The sequence below is a fragment of the Neophocaena asiaeorientalis genome, unplaced genomic scaffold (genome assembly GCF_003031525.2).
Source record: "Neophocaena asiaeorientalis asiaeorientalis breed wild unplaced genomic scaffold, Neophocaena_asiaeorientalis_V1.1 scaffold264, whole genome shotgun sequence".
NCBI classification, from domain to species: domain Eukaryota; kingdom Metazoa; phylum Chordata; class Mammalia; order Artiodactyla; family Phocoenidae; genus Neophocaena; species Neophocaena asiaeorientalis.
Window position 1 is genome coordinate 1,397,123 of NW_020185332.1, and position 19,523 is coordinate 1,416,645.

General features: G+C 37.4%; 1 protein-coding gene across 8 annotated transcripts in view; it reads left to right on the plus strand.

The window, feature by feature from the left end:
* The window catches only part of DENND4A (DENN domain containing 4A), a 156,981-nt gene that overhangs the window by 88,162 nt on the left and 49,296 nt on the right, over window positions 1-19,523 (plus strand). For all 8 annotated transcript variants that reach the window (XR_003001837.1, XM_024735209.1, XM_024735207.1 and 5 more), the window contains 5 exons: window positions 1,015-1,131; window positions 1,742-1,870; window positions 5,167-6,266; window positions 14,647-14,836; window positions 18,641-18,735. Coding sequence is in view for 7 of the 8 variants with exons in the window: in XM_024735209.1 (XP_024590977.1) it covers window positions 1,015-1,131; window positions 1,742-1,870; window positions 5,167-6,266; window positions 14,647-14,836; window positions 18,641-18,735 (1,631 nt within the window). In the remaining variant the exon portion in view is untranslated. The remainder of the gene's footprint in view (window positions 1-1,014; window positions 1,132-1,741; window positions 1,871-5,166; window positions 6,267-14,646; window positions 14,837-18,640; window positions 18,736-19,523) is intronic.

Below are 19,523 nucleotides of genomic sequence, written 5' to 3' on the forward strand. Positions count from 1 at the left end.
AAAGGCCATCTTAAAGCAGTGCAGACCTTATAATAAAAGCATGAATTTTATCAAGATTATCTTCATATTTTATAATTTATAGTTTCTTTGGAAATAGAGATGAAACTGATTAGAAAAAATACCAAACTCAAAATTATAACAAAGATATTAAAGTAAATACCTAGTGATACTTAATACAATTTCTTTAGATAGTTCTTTGCAAGCTTATAAAACCATTTTAAATGCAGTCATATACTCATATAATCATAACAACCTTTTATATTATAAATCTGGGAACTTGAGATTCAAACAGAAAGGTTAAGTGGTTTACTTAAAATCATGTCTTCTAAGGTAGAGTACTAGAATTCAAAACCTTATGTTTTGATGCTAATCTAGTGAAAACAATTTGCTGAAAATTACAGAGAGCCTCTTTAACAGAACAGTATATTAGAAGTTTTCTTATATTGATGCAGAGTTTGCTTTTCTTAATAGCTTTAACACTAGGTTTTTTTCTCATTCCCATGTATTTGTACCCATATGCAATTCAGTAATTATTCAGTTGAATTTTCAGAATAACTACCTATCAGTAAGTTTAAATAAACCCATTTTTTTGGTCAGATGATTTAGACATTTGGCTCCAGTGATCTGTGTGTGAGTGTTTTGTTAGGAGTTCCCTGCAGATTTTTCTTCTCCGTTGCTTAGCTGGATCTCAGACCTTCACCTAGAAAGGTCATGGACTTGTATAAAGAATGTGTGGTTTGTCTGTGTCTTTTGGAGCCCAGATAATAGTGTGAACATACGTAATTACTGTTGACTACATTGTGAAAGTAAAAATAAATTATTTTGTGATCATCCCTTTCTTATGTTAATAGAGATGGGGAGGAACTAACAAAATAATGCTTTCAACTGGAAGTTATCCAGAAAAATTTCTATGAGTAAATCTAAACACCAATGTGTTGCTTCTAATTCCAGTTCTTCTTACTAAAGAAGTTGATGATAAACAGCATAGGGTTTTTTGTCTTTTTCTTTTTCCAGGTGGCCAGTCTGACCTTGGATATAATTCACTATCTAAGGATGAAGTTAGAAGAGGGGATACATCTACTGAGGACATTCAAGAAGAAGAAGATAAGAAAGGGAGTGATTCTAGTTCCTGTAGGTACTAAGTTGATATTGTATAAAACTGTGAGCTTACATTAATAGAAAAGTCGAGTGACTTTAAGTATAAAAGTACTAATTTTATGTTTCATTTTCCCATTGTTACTCCTATTTCCTCCCATTATAAAAGCCCTCTACACCACCTAATATTCCAATGTACGAGTACTTCATGTGTGAAGTTTGTAGTCTCAGTGGCAAAACACCCTCCAATCAAATACTATTCTTGTAGTAGATATATATATTTCTTCAAACAGTGGCTCTTTTCTGGGGCTTAACAGTATTTTTATTTAATGCTTTTATTAATGGTCTGTGACTTATATTTTTCCTGCTTACCTCCCCCCGTCAAAAGCAGTGTTTCACAACCAAAGAAGAAATATAAAATGTATTCACGGACCTCATGTGTAACCAGTACTTAGTTGTTTGATACACACCTTGAGGACTTGAATGAATGGTATCAGTTATTCGTGATTGACAAATATAGAGGTGTTCAGTATTTTCTCATCACGTATTTTCCAGTAGAAGTATTTAGAACTAAAAGCTACTTCTCTTTATGGCTCCTCTGATGTATATAGATTTCATCTTAACAGTTGCATTTTAATCTTTACAGTGTCAGAGAGCGAGAGTGCAAAGGGAAGTGCTGATTGTCTTCCTAAGCTCAATTATCAAAGTTCTTCCAGTATAGTTCGCCTCAGTGCTGCAACTAACAGTGCTGATAAAACATCAGGAGAAAGCACAGGTAAGTTGAATGGTATTCGTCTGTTATGTGCAGAATAACTTGTATCTGTATTTCTAGTGAATATATTTTTTTTAAGTCTTAATTCTCAAGGGATTTTTTCATTTTTCGTTTTTTTGTTTTGGTTTTGGTTTTGGTTTTTTGGTATACTTGTGCAGCCTCTCATGGTATAGTTTAGAAGCTTAAATTCTGTATTTTATAATATAGTTTGTTTAAGCTTTTATTATAACAAAGTAAAGGGACATACCTACAAGCTGCCTTTTGAGTTTGGACTGTGGGGAGTTTTGGGAAGGGGGAAGTGGGGAGCAAGTGAGATGATCAATCTGAGGGTACCAGACACCTCGCCAATTTTTAAATGAAGCATAGAGTTCCTTAGTCTTCGTGTTGTTCCTGTTTTTTTCAGAGGCGAAAGGATAGTCCTTCAGGTAGTTTAAATAACAATACCTAATATTTTTTCTTTTCAAAGCACTTTTTATATATTATTTTTCATTTATTATTACAGCAGTGCTTATATTAGTGAGAAGCGGGTATTAGCACTCTTTCAAAGATGAGGAAACTCAGGCGTAGTCGGACTGTTGGCAGGTCCCATAAGTTCTCAGCTACTTAATGGAAAAGTCAGTTTAGGATCTGGGATAATACCTGGTCTCACAAGTTTTTCATCAGACTGTTTTGGGGGGCACTAAACAGACATAAGATTCAGAGTTTCTAGTGTTAATAGTCTGATTTCATAATTACATTATTTGATTTTTTGTATTAGCTCAGTTCTGCATCATTATAATCTAAACAAACATTGAAGGACTTGTGCTGTCAAAGCTGAAATATCTCTATAAAGGGCCCTGCTGCTGCAATGATGTTTGTTTTTCTGCAGCATAGTTAGATATGCCTCTAACTCAGGGGTAGGCAAACTGTGGCCCATGGGCCAAACCAGGCCTACAGCCTGGTTTTTGTACAGGCGCACAAGCTAAGGATGTTTTTTTACATTTTTAAATGGTAAAAAATCAAAAGAAGAAAAATATTTTGTGACACCTGAAAATTATATGAAAGTTCAGTGTTCATAAACAAAGGTTGATTGTCACACACCCAGCTCATTCACTTACATATTGTCTATGGCTGCTTTGGCACTACGTTGGCAGAGCTGGGGAGTTGCCACAGAGACCTTATGGCCTGCAGAGCCTAAAATATTTACTTTCTGGCCCATGACGACCCCTGCTCTAGATTTTTGACTTGAAAACTTTCCCATCTGTTAAGTACTCTGGGTTTATCACTACTACCAAAGACTCTATGTGGGATTTATAGGAATACTTACTTTTCTGCAACTTTTTTCTTACATACTAGTACTTGCTAGAATTCAAAACACCTTTCAAGTTTCTTCATGTGTTGCAGTACAGTATATGTATATTTTATTTATATCATTATATAAATAAATGACAGCTTCTAAAAGATGTGGGAGTGGAATAACCAAAGAAATGTTTTAATGTTTGGTTGGTAATTGAAAGAAAATCATCACCCTATGGTTACTTCATGGTTATCTTGGGAATTTTAACATTTTGATAAATTTATATTGAATTACTGAGAATTCAATCACAAGACAATTTACTCTGAAATGAAACATGCTCTGAAGTATGAAAACATACTCTGAAATGTTTTTTTAAGCCTAATTCTGCTTTTAGTGTGCTTTAACTTTTTACCTTTAGCTACCACATTTAGCTGTAACATGGCATATTATAATATATTATACTATGTTATATTCTGGGTTGGTCTCTTGGCTGCAGTTGTTTCCCAGCAGACAATATTCATTCAGTGATTATTTTTTGAGCTCCTACTATACCTGCTACCATATGCCAGGTGCTACTGAGGATATGGTAAAGAACAAAAATAAACATGGTCCCTGCCTCCATAGAGAAGTACATGGGAGGGCTGGGAAAACATTAATCAAATAAGTAAATGTAAAAACACCCTGATATTAAATACTGGCAAGAAGGGCTGTAAGGGCTTCTCTGGTGGCGCAGTGGTTAAGACCCCGCCTGCCAATGCAGGGGACATGGGTTCGAGCCCTGGTCCGGGAAGATCCCACATCCCGCAGATCAACTAAGCCTGTGCGCCACAACTACTGAAGCCCACATGCCTAGAGCCCGTGCTCCGCAACAAGAGAAGCCACCGCAGCGAGAAGCCCGCGCACCACAACGAAGAGTAGCCCCCACTCACCACAACTAGAGAAAGCCCGCGCGCAGCAACAAAGACCCAACACAAACAAAAATAAATAAATTAATTAATTTATTAAAAAAAAAAAAAAAGAGTAGTTGACAATACCATACCTAGACTAATGCTTTAGAAGACTCCCACATAAGGACAATTAAAGTGATCAAAAAATCTAGATTTCTGCTTTCAGCGTAGGTACCTAAGTAATTTGGTAAAAAGCAGTGAACAGTGTTTCTGAATAGAAAGTGGCCATTCACATTTGACTGTTATAAACTTGAATCAATATGTAAAGCAAAGGTAAAATTACTTAGCCACATCTATAGTCATAAGGATTTGGAGTTTTAAAAATAATTTTTATTTATGAATAAAGCTCACATAGCTGCCTTTTATTTGGTTTGGTTTAGTGTTTTTGGTTTTGTTTTTATAGGCAGAAGACTCAGAATCTTAAGGTCGTCTAGCACAACCACAATTGTATAACCATTGTTATTTAATCCGTTCAGTGAAATGGACATAAATTCATTATTATTGTTGTTAAATATACCAAGGGTAAATATTAATCTTACAAGTTTTAAAAAGCAGTGCATCCGGGCTTCCCTGGTGGCGCAGTGGTTGAGAGCCCGCCTGCCAATGCAGGGGACGTGGGTTCGTGCCCTGGTCCGGGAAGATCCCACATGCCACGGAGTGGCTGGGCCCGTGAGCCATGGCCGCTGAGCCTGTGCGTCCGGAGCCTGTGCTCCACAACGGCAGAGGCCGCAACAGTGAGAGGCCCATGTACTGAAAAAGAAAAAAAAAAAAAAAAGCAGTGCATCCTTATATCTCAGATCATACCCTTCATATTTGATTTGAATCCCAGTTCTCTCGCTTAAGGACTGGGTAACTTTGGTCTAGGTAATCTATCAGTTTTTTCTCTACCCATAAGGATGTTGGAATGATTATGGTAGATAATGTGAGTAAAGTGCCTAGTATAGCATCTGTGAAATAGCAGGCACTTGATGAGTGCTTGCTGTTATCATTTTATTACTAGTATCTTAAATATTTAAGACAACTTATATTTGCATGTTACATTTTTCGTGGCTAAAAACACTTTTCTTGTTTTTTAGAAAGTTCGTCTGAGCCGCTCTTAATATCATCTTTTGAGGATACAAATGAAACAGGAAACATTCACAGTAGATGCTTCAGAAAAAGACATAAAAGTGACAATGAGCCTAATTTGCAGCAGCAAATGTCCTGGGGAAATAGAAACCGAAATCTTAGTGGAGGAGTACTAATGGGACTTATGCTCAATAGAATTAACCAGGAAGCAAACCCTGGAGATATGGTTGAAAAATTAGGAGCTGATGCAAGAATTCTTTCAAATGTAATCTCAAAAAGCACAAGACCAAATAGTCTTGATATTGGAAAGCCATCTTTAAGATCAAAGAGAGACAGTATAGAGAAGGAATCTAGTGATGATGATACACCTTTTGATGGTTCTAATTGTTTGGCAGATAAAGTGGATTCTCCTGTTATTTTTGACTTAGAAGACTTAGACAATGAAACAGATGGATCAAAAGTGGGGTACATTGCTCCACAAAATCCTAAGAGGAGTCAACGCTTGAATAGCAGCTTTTCAGTAAAACCTTTCGAAAAAACTGATGTTGCAACAGGATTTGATCCCCTCTCTCTTTTGGTTGCTGAGACTGAACAGCAGCAAAAAGAGGAGGAGGAAGAGGAGGAAGATGATAGCAAAAGCGTTTCGACACCATCTGCTAGGCGGGATTTAGCTGAAGAAATTGTGATGTATATGAATAACATGAGCAGTCCTTTGACAAGTCGAACACCAAGCATTGATTTACAACGGGCCTGTGATGATAAAGTAACCACTAAGAAAAGTCCAACGTTGGTCAAGGCATGCAGAAGATCTAGCCTGCCTCCTAATTCTCCTGGGCCAGTGAGACTTACCAAATCTAAAAGTTACTCAAAAAGCGAAGACAGACCAAGGGATAGACTCTGGTCTTCTCCAGCCTTCTCACCTACTTGCCCATTTAGAGAAGAATCTCAAGATGCATTAACCCATTCATCACCTTCATTTAATTTAGATACACTACTAGTACCTAAACTAGATGTTCTAAGAAACAGTATGTTCACTGCTGGAAAAGGAGTTGCAGAGAAAGCAAGCAAATGGTATTCAAGATTCACCATGTACACCACATCATCCAAGGTAGGTGTATTAGTGTTTCCTACTTTTCCTTTTACCCTCCTCCACCACCAAAAGTATCTTACTTGCAAAGATGTCTGTTTTTACCATTCTCCTAAAATACAGCTTTACAGAAAGGACTCTTGGGATGCATAAGGTTTGTAAGTATCAGAATTTGGACTTGAACAATAACTTCGAAAGGAAAGAATCCACTAACTAAGGTTATATTTTTAGTTCAGTTTTGAAAGAAAGTAATCTGTAGCTGGAGTAAAAATTAGAGTCATATGAAAATGCTTACTGAGCTTCATTATTTATTGCCTTCAAAAATTACCAGCCAGGCATAGGATTTCTCTTTCTGGTTAGGATGGAGTACCTTGTGATACACCTGCATACCTCCCAAAGCAAAAAGCTAGATGAAATATGGAAGTATTTGTTTAAAGTCATCAGAGAACGGCTGAAACAACTAGAAAGTAGAGGGGCAAGATTCTAGAGAGAGGAGAATTGCAGAGATGAGCTGAAATTTTATAGCTCCTTTTTCCTTGAGGGCATTTGCTTACTCTGAGCACAGAGCAAGAGGTTGCAAATCCAGGCTTTGCCTTATCAGAGGACTGTGGAGAGGTGAGGGGGCAGCAGGACTTTTGGGATCTTGTAGAGCTAGAGAGACAAAATAGAGACTGGAGGGTCTTCAGATACACAAGTTTTTTCCTTCAGGACATTTTCCAAGTACTGATACTGCAAGAAACAGGAGTCTGAAAACATAAGCAGAAAGTCTCTGATAAATAAGAGTTCTCAGCAGTTTCATGGTGCTGGGAATACAACAGCTTAGTTCATAAGCTGCTGGGAGCTGGGGAAAGTGAGGGCAGGGAAGCTTTGGTGTACACACCAGGCCCTTAGTTCAAATTCCTGTAGAGCTATGCCTTAGGAGCATTGGCAAAACAGAGGTAGACTGAACCTGACCAAAACTGCAACCTAGGCTGGACTCAGTCTGTGATTAGATTAAACTAATCAGCCTTTACTCTAACAAGGAAAAAGTGTGTCCTTTCCAGAGGACCAGAACATCAACTGGACTCTTTACGGTTTTTTATATATAATTTTTTGTATTCTATTATTGAATTAAAAATAGCTATACTGAGGGACTTCCTTGGCGATCCAGTGGTTAAGACTCCGCACTCCCAGTGCAGGCGGCCCGGGTTCCATCCCTGGTCAGGGAACTAGATCCTGCGTGCCTCAACTAAGAGCCTGCATGCTGCAACTAAAGATCCCGCACACCACAACTAAAGATCCCACACACTACAGCGAAGATCCCACATGCTGCAACTAAGACCAGTGCCGCCAAATAAATAAATATTAAAAAAAAAAAAAAAGCTGTACTGAGAGACAAGGACCATAACTAAAAACAAAAGAAAAACAGATGGAGGAAACAGACCTTCAGGTGATCTAAATATTTGAATTAGCGAGATACTTTGAAGTAATTAAGATATGTCCAAGAAAATAGAGAAAAGGGTGAGAAAAAAAAAGCTAGAAACATGCAAAATTTCACCAGGTAATTATCTTTTGAAAAGAACCAGTGTAAGTTCTAGAACTGAAAAAGATGCGAAATTAAGAAAGCAGTAGTTAGATTTAACAGCAGACAAAAAAACAGGAGAAGAAAGATTAGTAAACTAGTTGGGAAGTTAGTAGAAAATATCCACAGTGAAGTACAGACAGGGAAAAAACATTGGAAAATACAGGAAAAAATGTGGGGTTTAGTGAAAATGCCTAACATTGATGTAATTTAGTTCCAGAAGAAGAAGAAAAAAAGGGGTAGAAGGAACATTTAAAAAGCTAATGGCCGGGCTTCCCTGGTGGCGCAGTGGTTGAGAGTCCGCCTGCCGATGCAGGGGACACGGGTTCGTGCCCCGGTCCGGGAAGATCCCACATGCCGCGGAGCGGCTGGGCCCGTGAGCCATGGCCGCTGAGCCTGCGTGTCCGGAGCCTGTGCTCCGCAACGGGAGAGGCCACAGCAGCAAGAGGCCCACGTACCGCAAAAAAAAAGCTAATGGCCAAGAATTTTCCAAAAGTGATTAAAGATGTCACTCACATATTTAGAAGATCTACAAATGTCAAGCAGAATAAATGCAAAACAAAAAAACACCCTATACTTAGGCATCTTATGTTAAAATAGATGAAAATGAAATACAAAGAGAAAATCCGGAAAGGAGCCAAAGAGAGAGGTATTACCTTCAAAAGAGCAGCAGTAAGAAAGCTGACAGTTGTCTTTTGAATAGAAAATTTGATGTCAAAAGACACTGGAAAGACATCTTTAGAGTACTGAAAGAAAATGACTGCCAACCTGTTTTTCTGTACCCAGCAAAAATACTCTTTAAAAATTTGGGTGAGAGCTTTAGTTCCACTGTGGTAACATAAGGCTACTAAAGCCTGTCCCTCCCACTGATTTACAACTAAAAACTCCAAACAAAATACAAAAAAAACTATCTAAAGATTCTGAAAAATAAAAGCAGCAGATTGTGGGGAAATTTTCCCATTTTCTTTCTCATACATTTTTGCTCCAAGAGCAGGTCCCAGTCACAGTGTGGCATGGCATCCCTGGCAGCTAAAACTTCAAGTGAATCCCCATATTTCCTGGACAGAGGAACCAGAGAAGGGAGTCTCTGTGGGCTGGAGAGTATGAGGGGAATCTGTGAAAGAAGGATTCCTAATTCTGTGCATGGCCCACACAAGTCTGAGCCTCACCCTTGAGCTACACATACATGGGATAGATGCAGACCAGCATGGACAAGGCTTAGAGAATTAAACTGGGGATTAAATCACCACCTACAAAAATCAAAACACAAATTACAATCTGAACATAACTTAGTTGACTGCCTGCTAATACAATAGCTCAACATTCTCCAAGAGATTATAAAAGTACCCAGACTACACAGCATAACATTCATGGTGTCCAAAATAAAATCCAAAATTACTTGAACCAGGAAAATGTGACTAATTCTCAAGGGAAAGACAACCCTGAGATAACCCCGATGTTGGAATTATCAGACGGAAACTTCAAAGCAGCTATTATAACTAGATTCCCTGAAGTAAAGAAAAAACACATTTCAAATAAGAAAAGAAAGGAATTCTTAACCAGAAAAATTAATTATTTGTCAAAAAATTTTATCATAAAAAATACACTCTGAAATAAACTCATTGGATGGGTTCAATATCAGAATGGAGATGACAAAGGAGAGCCATTGAACTTAAAGATTGAGTAACAGAAATTATGCTGTTGGAAGAACAGAGAGAGACTTTATAAAAATGAACAGAGCCTCAGAGACTTGTGGGACAATATCAAAATGTATAACATAAAATTGGGATTCCAAAAGAATTGGAGAAAGAGATTATGGTAGGAAAAATATTTGAAGAAATAATGGATAAAATTTCCCAAATTTAGTAAAAGATTTAGATTTGCAGATACTCAGTAAACTATAGACAGGATAAACTCAAAGAAAACAACACCTATATATACATAAAAGCAAACTGTTAATAACCAAAGATATCCATTTCTAATAAGAAAATAACTGCTAGAAAAAAAAAACAAGAATAGTATCTTGAATGCTACTAAACAAAAATGACATATTACCTACAGAGGAATAAGGATTTGAATGGCAACTTGTTTTCATCATAATCTGTGGAGGGAAGAATACAGTGGAACAACACTTTTAACCTGTTGAAGAAAAGGCCTGTCAACTCAGAATTCCATATCCAGTGAAAATATTCTTTAGGGGGTGAAGGTGAAATAAAAACATTTTCGGATAAAGGAAAAGAATTCATGACTAGCAGACCTGCTGTATAAAATACGCTGAAGGAAGTTCTTCAGGCTGAAGAAAAATTATACCACAAAGAAACCTGGGTCTTTGGAAATGAAGAAAGAGTAAAATAGATGGTAAATATCTGGTTAATATGAAAGACCCCCCTCTTTTTTTTAATACAGCAGGTTCTTATTAGTCATCCATTTTATACACACCAGTGTATACATGGCAATCCCAATCTCCCAATTCATCCCACTCCCAGCCGCTTTCCTGCCTTGGTGTCCATACGTTTGTTCTCTACATCTGTCTCTCAATTTCTCCCCTGCAAACCAGTTCATCTGTACCATTTTTCTAGGTTCCACATATATACGTTAATGTACGATATTTGTTTTTCTCTTTCTGACTTACTTCACTTTGTATGACAGACTGTAGGTCCATCCACCTCATTACAAATAGCTCAATTTCGTTTCTTTTTATGGCTGAGTAATATTCCATTGTATATATGTGCCACATCTTCTTTATCCAGTCATCCGATGATGGACACTTAGGTTGTTTCAATCTCCGGGCTGTTGTAAATAGAGCTGCAATGAACATTGTGAGCTGCATCGCCAGGCGGACTCTAAACCACTGCACCATCAGGGAAGCCCTAATTTCACTCTTTTAAATATAGCTGTCCAGTTTTCCCAACACCACTTATTGAAGACACTGTCTTTTCTCCATTTTATATCCTTGCCTCCTTTGTCATAGATTAGTTGACCATAGGTGTGTGGGTTGATCTATATTTCTGTTTTTGTGCCAGTACCATATTGTCTTGATGACTGTAGCTTTGTATTATAGTCTGAAGTCAGTCAGTCTGATTCCTCCATCTTCCCTTTTTGCCCTCAAGACTGCTTTGGCTGTTCGGGGTCTTTTGTGTCTCCATACGAATTTTAAGATTTTTTGTTCTAGTTCTGTAAAAAATGCCATTGGTAATTTGATAGGGATTGCACTGAATCTGTAGATTGCTTTAGGTAGTATAGTCATTTTCACAATATTGATTCTTCCAATCCAAGAACATGGTATATCTCTCCATCTGTTGGTATCATCTTTAATTTCTTCCAAGTATCACATTGATTGATTTCCGTATACTGAAGAATACTTGCATCCCTGGGATAAATCCCACTTGATCATGGTGTATGATCCTTTTAATGTGTTGTTGGATTCTATTTGCTAGTATTTTGTTGAGGATTTTTGCATCTATATTCATCAGTGATATTGTTCTGTAATTTTCTGTTTTTGTAGTGTCTTTGTCTGGTTTTGGTATGGGTGATGGTGGCCTCATAGAATGAGTGTGGGAGTGTTCCTTCCTCTGCAATTTTTTGGAAGAGTTTGAGAAGGATGGGTGTTAGCTCTTCTCTAAATGTTTGATAGAATTCACCTGTGAAGCCATCTGGTCCTGGACTTTTGTTTGTTGGAAGATTTTTAATCATAGTTTCAATTTCATTACTTGTGATTGCTCTGTTCATATTTTCTGTTTCTTCCTGGTTCAGTCTTGGAAGGTTATACCTTTCTAAGAATTTGTCCATTTCTTCCAGGTTGTGCATATTATTGGCATAGAGTCGCTTGTAGTAGTTTCTTAGGATGCTTTGTATTTCTGCGGTGTCCGTTGTAACTTCTCCTTTTTCATTTCTAATTTTATTGATTTGAATCCTCTCCTTCTTTTTCTTGATGAGTCTGGCTAATGGTTTATCAATTTTGTTTATCTTCTCAGAGAACCAGCTTTTAGTTTTATTGATCTTTGTTGTTGTTTTCTTTGTTTCTATTTCATTTATTTCTGACCTGATCTTTATGATTTCTTACCTTCTGCTAACTTTGAGTTTTCTTTGTTCTTCTTTCTCTAGTTCCTTTAGGTGTAAGGTTAGATTGTTTATTTGAGATTTTTCTTGAGGTACGCTTGTACAGGTATAAACTTCCCTCTTAGAACTGCTTTTGCTGCATCACATAGGTTTTTGGATCATCATGTTTTCATTGTCATTTGTGTCTCGGTATTTTTTGATTTCCTCTTTGATTTCTTCAGTGATCTCTTGGTTATTTAGTAACGTATTGTTTAGCCTCCATGTGTTTGTGTTTTTTACGTTTTATTCCCTGTAATTCATTTCTAATCTCATAGCGTCGTGGTCAGAAAAGATGCTTGATATGATTTCAGTTTTCTTAAATTTACTGAGGCTTGACATCAAGCGGTGTTGAATTTTGTCAAAAGCTTTTTCTGCATCTATTGAGATGATCATATGGTTTTTATTCTTCAATCTGTTAATGGTGTATCACATTGATTGATTTCCGTATACTGAAGAATACTTGCATCCCTGGGATAAATCCCACTTGATCATGGTGTATGATCCTTTTAATGTGTTGTTGGATTCTATTTGCTAGTATTTTGTTGAGGATTTTTGCATCTATATTCATCAGATTTCTTGGCTTCAGCTGTCTGCCCTCTGGTGGATGAGGCTATCTAAGAGGCTTGTGCAAGTTTCCTGATGGGAGGGACTGGTGGTGGGTAGAGCTGACTGTTGCTCTGGTGGGCAGAGCTCAGTAAAACTTTAATCCACTTGACTGTTGATGGGTGGGGCTGGGTTCCCTCCCTGTTGGTTCTTTGGCCTGAGGCAACCCAACACTGGAGCCTATCCAGTCTCTTTGGTGGTGCTAATCGCTGACTCTGGGAGGGCTCACGCCAAGGAGTACTTCCCAGGACTTCTGCTGCCAGTGTCCTCGTCTTCATGGTGAGACAGAGCCACTCCCCACCTCTGCAGGAGCCCCTCCAACACTAGCAGGTAGGTCTGGTTCAGTCTCCCCTGGGGTCACTGCTCCTTCTCCTGGGTTCCGATGCACACACTACTCTGTGTGTGCCCTCCAAGAGAGGAGTCTCTATTTCCCTCAGTCCTGTTGAAGTCCTGCAGTCAAATCCTGCTAGCCTTCAAAGTCTGATTCTCTAGGAATTTCTCCTCCCATTGCTGGACCCCCATGTTGGGAAGCCTGACAAGGGGCTCAGAACCTTCACTGCAGTGGGTGGACTTCTATCACTCCAGCGGGTGGACTTCTGTGGTATTAGTGTTCTCCAGTCTGTGAGTCACCCACCCAGCAGTTATGGGATTTGATTTTACTGTGATTGTACCCCTCCTACCATCTCATTGTGGCTTCTGCTTTGTCTTTGGATGTGGGCTATCTTTTTTGGTGATTTCCAGTGTCTTTCTGTCAGTGATTGTTCAGCCGTTAGTTGTGATTCCGGTGTTCTCGCAGGAGGGAGTGAGAGCCTGTCCTACTCTGTCATCTTGAACCAATCTCTATAAGACCCCTTTTTTAAAACCTTTTTTTAAAAAATTTTTATTGAAGTATGGTTGATTTACAGTGTCGTGTTAGTTTCAGGTATACAGCACAGTGATTCAGCTATATATACATATATATCCTTCTTCAAAAAATTTATTTATTTTGGGCTGCATTGGGTCTTCATTGCTGCACGCGGGCTTTCTCTAGTTGCAGCAAGTGGGGGCTACTCTTCGTTATGGTGTGTGGGCTTCTTATTGCAGTGGCTTCTCTTGTTGCAGAGCATGGGCTCTAGGCACACAGGCTTCAGTAGTTGTGGCTCTCGGGCTCTAGAGCGCAGGCTCAGTAGTTGTGGTGCATGGGCTTAGTTGCTTCACAGCATGTGGGATCATCCCGGACCAGGGCTTGAACCCACGTCCCCTGCATTGGCAGGCAGATTCTTAACCACTGCACCACCAGGGAAGTCCCTTAAAACCTTTTTAAATTCCTTAAAATACTTGCAGTTGGACAGAAGAAAACTTTGAACGTTATCTCATGGGATTTTCAGTATGTGTAGAGGTTTCATAGTGATTAAGAGACTCACCCTACTGACATTTGTTATCGGTGTATTATTATATATGAAGTGGTACAATACTAATGTTAAGTCAGCTGGAAATGATTAGGTATATGTATTGCAATCCCTAGAGCACCCACTAAATAAACACAATGAGATATAGCCGAAAAGCCAATAAAAATTTTCAAGTAATATTAAAAGTAACTCAGTAACACATACACACACACACCTATGTATTATCTGGGCAGTGGAACAGTTATTAAAAAAATTTTTTTTCTTCATACAAAAGTTTATCAAAATTTCTTACATATTACTGGTGTAACCAGGAAAAAATACTTATACTTTGGTGTTCTCAAAATTGAAAACTAGAAATACATGTCTTTGAAACCTGGATTGTTATGGAAAAGAATAAAATGTAAACATAAATGAAATTAAAAGATTAAAATGTAATTTTCTAATGGTATCATCCTGGGCTGGGATTTGCAGGGAAGAAAATTAACAATAAACAAAGACTTAAAGTTAGCAGTTATCTAACTAACAGGTATCTGCTTTGATCTTACTAAGAAATGCTCTTTAAAATTGATCTCCAGCTCATGTTTGTCCAGTATGCCCTTGTAAAATTGGTTGGGGTTTTTTTTCCGCTAGAAGTTGTAATGTTAATTAACTGATCATCTGAGTAATTAGGTGTTTCCTCTGCCTTTGAAGTGAACTTTTAAATAACTAACTTTAAATATGAAGGAAATTAAGCTTATAATTATGTCCTTAGGATCAAAGTTCTGATCGTACCAGTCTTTCTTCAGTGGGAGCCCAGGATTCTGAATCTACCTCTTTAACAGATGAAGAGGTCTGCCACGAGTTGGAAGGAGCCACTTCTTGTCAGGAAAGCAGTGCCACTGCAGGGACTAAGGGAATTGATTTCAGCAGAACGAGCCTGGAAGGTTCTTCCTCCTTAGAAGGTTTGTCCAAACAGCTCGGTCATACTGCATTTGATTTGTGGTACCTTTACTTTTTCTCCTTTATGTTTAATTTTGTAAAAGATTTGCATGGCTCAAAACAATACAGAACCAAGGCACTTTCAGAGAAGTCTAGCTTCTTCCATCCTCATCCCTTCATCTTGGTTTGTTACTGTCCCTAGAGGTAGCCATTTTTATTCATTTTGATTTATCCTTTCATTGTTGCTTTTTTTAATGTGCTTTTTTTTTTAATGTGTTTTAAAAAGCATGTGTGTGTTTGTGTGTTCTTAATACCTCCTTGTCTTCTTACTCAAAAGGTAACATGCTATAAACACTTAACTGTTCCTTGCTTTTTTCACTTAACACTATATTCTGAAGAGTATTCCATATCATCACATAGTGTTGTCCCTCATTCATTTTTATAGTTGCATTGTTCATCATGTGTGGATGTATTGGTTTATTTTAACCACTTCCCTGTTGATGGACTTTAAGTTCTCAGTGTTTAACTGTTATAAATAATACTGTGATGCATATATGTCATATTATATTTTTGCCAGGGTATTTTTGGAAGATACTTCCAAGTTTTTCCTTGAAGTGATATTGCCAGGTTCCTTCCTCAGGGGTATACTATTTTGTATTCCCACAGGTAGTATATAAGAATACCTATTTTGGGCTTCCCTGGTGGCGCAGTGGTTGAGAGTCCACCTGCCGATGCAAGGGACACGGGTTCATGCCCCGGTCCGGGAAGATCCCACATGCCGCGGAGCGGCTGGGTCCGTGAGCCATGGCCGCTGAGTCTGCGCGTACGGAGCCTGTGCTCTGCAACGGGAGGGGCCACAGCAGTGAGAGGCCCGCATACCACAAAAAAAAAGAATACCTATTTCCCCACAGCCTTGTGAAGAAAATATGTTAGCACACTTTTCAGATTTTTGCCATCTGATAGGTGAAGAATATTTCAATTTAGTTTTCATTTTTCTTTATCTTATAAATTAAGTTGCATATCCATCTATGTGTTTAAGGACTATTTGTGTTTCTTTTTCTGTGAACTGCCCTTTGCCTACATTTCACTTTCACTTTTTGGTCCTCCCCACATTTTTTAAGTTTTAATAGCTCTTTTTTATGTTAGGGAATTAATCCTTTGTCTCTTGTATAAGTGGCAGATGCTTTTCCAAGTTTGTCAAGTTCAGGGATTTTTATTTTCCCCACATAAAACTTTTAAATTTTACGTCATCAAATTTATCAGTTTTTGCCCTATTGCTTCTGGATTTTGAGTTATTAGGAAAGATTTCCCCTTCCCTAGGCTCACCACTGTTTTCTTCTCATACTTCTGATTTCCTTTTTAACATTTTCTGGGGTCAGCAGACTTTTTCTATAAAGGACTATATTGTAAATAGTTTAGGTTTTGTGGGCCACATACATCTCTGTCACATATTCTTTTTTGTCTTTTTCTTTTTTTTAACAGTGCTTTAAAATGTTAAAATTATTCTGAGTTTGTGGTCATACAAAAATAGATTTGACCCCTGATTTAAATATTTAATCCATTTGAAAGTTATCCTGTTATATGATGTGAGGAATGAATGCATTATAATGTTTTTCAAATTTGCATCTTTGCTACTTTAAAAAGCTTTTATTGTGGAAATAGTCAATCACAAAAGTAGAAGGAATAGCACAACGAGCTCCCACGTACCCTTCACACAACTTCAGCAACTATCAACAAAATGGCCAATCTCGTTCTATCTTTTCCGCCTCTCTTCTGCTGCCAACATTTTTTCCTTCCCCACTGGATTATTTTAAAGTAAATCCCAAACAATATATAATTTTATTCATAAATACTTCAACATGTATTGATATATCTAAAACATAAGGACTTTAATGTTATATCTTTGTAACTTTTTATTAAAGTTTATTTATTTAATACATTTATTATTTACTCTACGTTATACATGTAGTGTGTACATTTTTATGTATGTAAATACTGTACATTTCACAAATTGAGGACAACTGATTAACCAGTATCAGATTAAGAGGCAGAACCTTGGGACTTCCCTGGTGGTCCAGTGGTTAAGACTCTTTGCTCCCAATGCAGGGGGCCTGGGTTCGATCCCTGGTCAGGAAGCTAGATCCCACATGCCACAACTAAAGAGCCTCTATGCCGCAACGAAGCTCCTGCATAATGCAGCTAAGACCTGGTGCAGCCAAATAAATAAATAAATGTTTCTGGGGGTGGGGGAGAAAAAAGAAAGAAACAAGACATAAACAGCATCCAGAACCCCCTCTCATAACCACATCTACTCACCACTCCCTTCACAGATGAACATCATCTTCTAACACTGTATGTCAGCATGGCCATTTTTGAACATGTTATGGACTTTTGTGAAGCATTCATTTGTTTTCAAAACAAAATTGTCATATTATTATCATATTTTTTAATGTAACAATATTTATCATATATCTTATATAAAATATATAAATTTTCACAACTATCTTACGAAACTCTTTTTATAGGTGGTTTGTTCAAATTGAGACCCAAACAAGGTCCACTTGTTGCATTTGTTTGACATGTCTACTAACTCCCTCTCATCTTTGTTCCCTGTTTTTTCCCCCTTTCGTATATTCATGAAGAAATCAGGTGATTAGTTCCCAGCTTCTTATTTTTTTTTCTAACATGCCAGAACTGTTTATTGAGCTAAGTAAATAAGACTTACCTCACAACCTGATTCGTATTTGCTAAAAAGAATATTTATTCTGTGCTGTAGATTGATGAGATATAAGAGGTAGGCTGCCCACATAAATGACTGAATTAGTCAAGGCTGATAGGTAGCAATTTTGAACTAGCTTTAGCAGAGGGGGATTACAGAAGGTTTTTGGGGGACCATCAGGAAAGAACTCTAGTTGCCACCATTTCTAATCATCTTCAAGGATGATGTGAAGCTTCAGCTCTCTCTCCACCTCTCTGCTTGTCTGTGTGGCAGAACCTAGGGCTAAAGGAAGCTCTAGAGCTATGTTTTTTTTCTCCCTTGTCATTTATATGCTGAAGCAATCAGATCATTAGTCTGGATTATGCATCCCCATGGTGGTGTTTAACATGTTTTCCTATCCTATTTCTTGGAACTGGTAGTTTATACTGTTACTTTTTTTTAACCTTTATATTTATAAAAATACCATTGTTCGTTCATAAAATGTAGTAACTACTGGGAAAAAAAAAAGTATAGAAAATGTATTGATTACTTCCAGTTTTCCTAACTAGATATAGCCACTGTCAGCAATTGACTTGACCACAGAACTGCCCTTATTTTGCTGTCATTTTAATACCTGCTAATATCCCTTTGCTCTTAAGAATGTACTTGGAAACTCTTCCCTAGTGTTTAAAAGCAAGATTACTGTTCCAGATTTTAAAGATCCTTATAAGGCAGAGAGTTGCCAGTAATTCTTTTCATGATCTGAAATAAGATCAGCTATTTTATACTTTTTAGACCTTAGAACTAAACACTTTCTTTTATCTAAAGCATGTAAGAATAGAAACAGCAAAACAGTAATTACAAACAACTGGAATGCCTTCTAGTCTGTACAAAGTGCTTAATAAGTGAGTAATGAATTAAAGCACATTTCCTTAGGTGTACACAAAGGCATATGTTGAAAAACATTTTTCATTATTTATTTGCTTTTTCTTAAATTACCTTTATCATCTTAAATAGTTTTAAATAAAACTGTTTGACATTTTACCAGAGAATTTATGAAAGTGAAAGATTCTCATATCCTTTCTGTTAATTTTAATGGTTTTGCTCTTTGTTTTTTAATAATGAACAGGATCCTTGTCCAAGTTTGCCTTACCTGGGAAGTCAGAAGTGGCATCTTCCTGCAACACGAGTAATACAAATATCTTCCAGAACTATGCAATGGAGGTACAATTTAATCAAAAGAACATCTTCATGTACTACTTAATAAAATTTACATTTCTTAAGTGCTGATAGTCTCTGGTAGAATGATAAAAAGTTAAATATATGGCATCTGAAAATTTCAGAATGTATATTGCTCCTGAATAAACTTAAAATATCTAGTATTTCAGATTATTGAAGTCATATGACTTCTTCTGTTTAGAAAAGTTCCATACTTCCTTTCATGTTTATCAACATACAAAAGCATTTTTATTTCCAGTATTTATATTTACCCCTTGTTTTATGTATGTCCTCTTTGAATTTTTATTACACTTTTATTTTTCTTTTTTGTTTTGGCCGTACCACACAGCATGCGGGATCTTAGTTCCCCAAGCGGGGACTGAACCCGCACCCCCTGCGGTGGAAGCACGGAGTCCTAACCACTGGACTGCCAGGGAAGTCCCTATTTCACAACTTAAACACTTGTAACTAATTTTGCTGTGCAGGCACACTTTTTGGATGAGGATACAGGGAGCAGTTTTGGCATTTGTGTCAACTTTTTCCATCATGTTTTTCATTCTTTGTGTCAGTTTGATGTAGATATCTGCTGGGTATGCTGCTATATCCCATTTTCTTGCAATAAAAAGGTTATAGTTTTACACTTTAAAAACTTTCCCTAATTTTTGTGTAAAAATTGCTTCCAAATACATTTGTGTTTCTGTTTCACACTAATTCGCATAAATTTGGAAAATAAATTTGCATGCAGCTGGAAAATAAATGATGAGCACTGATGTTGCAGTTTACAAAGTTTCTGA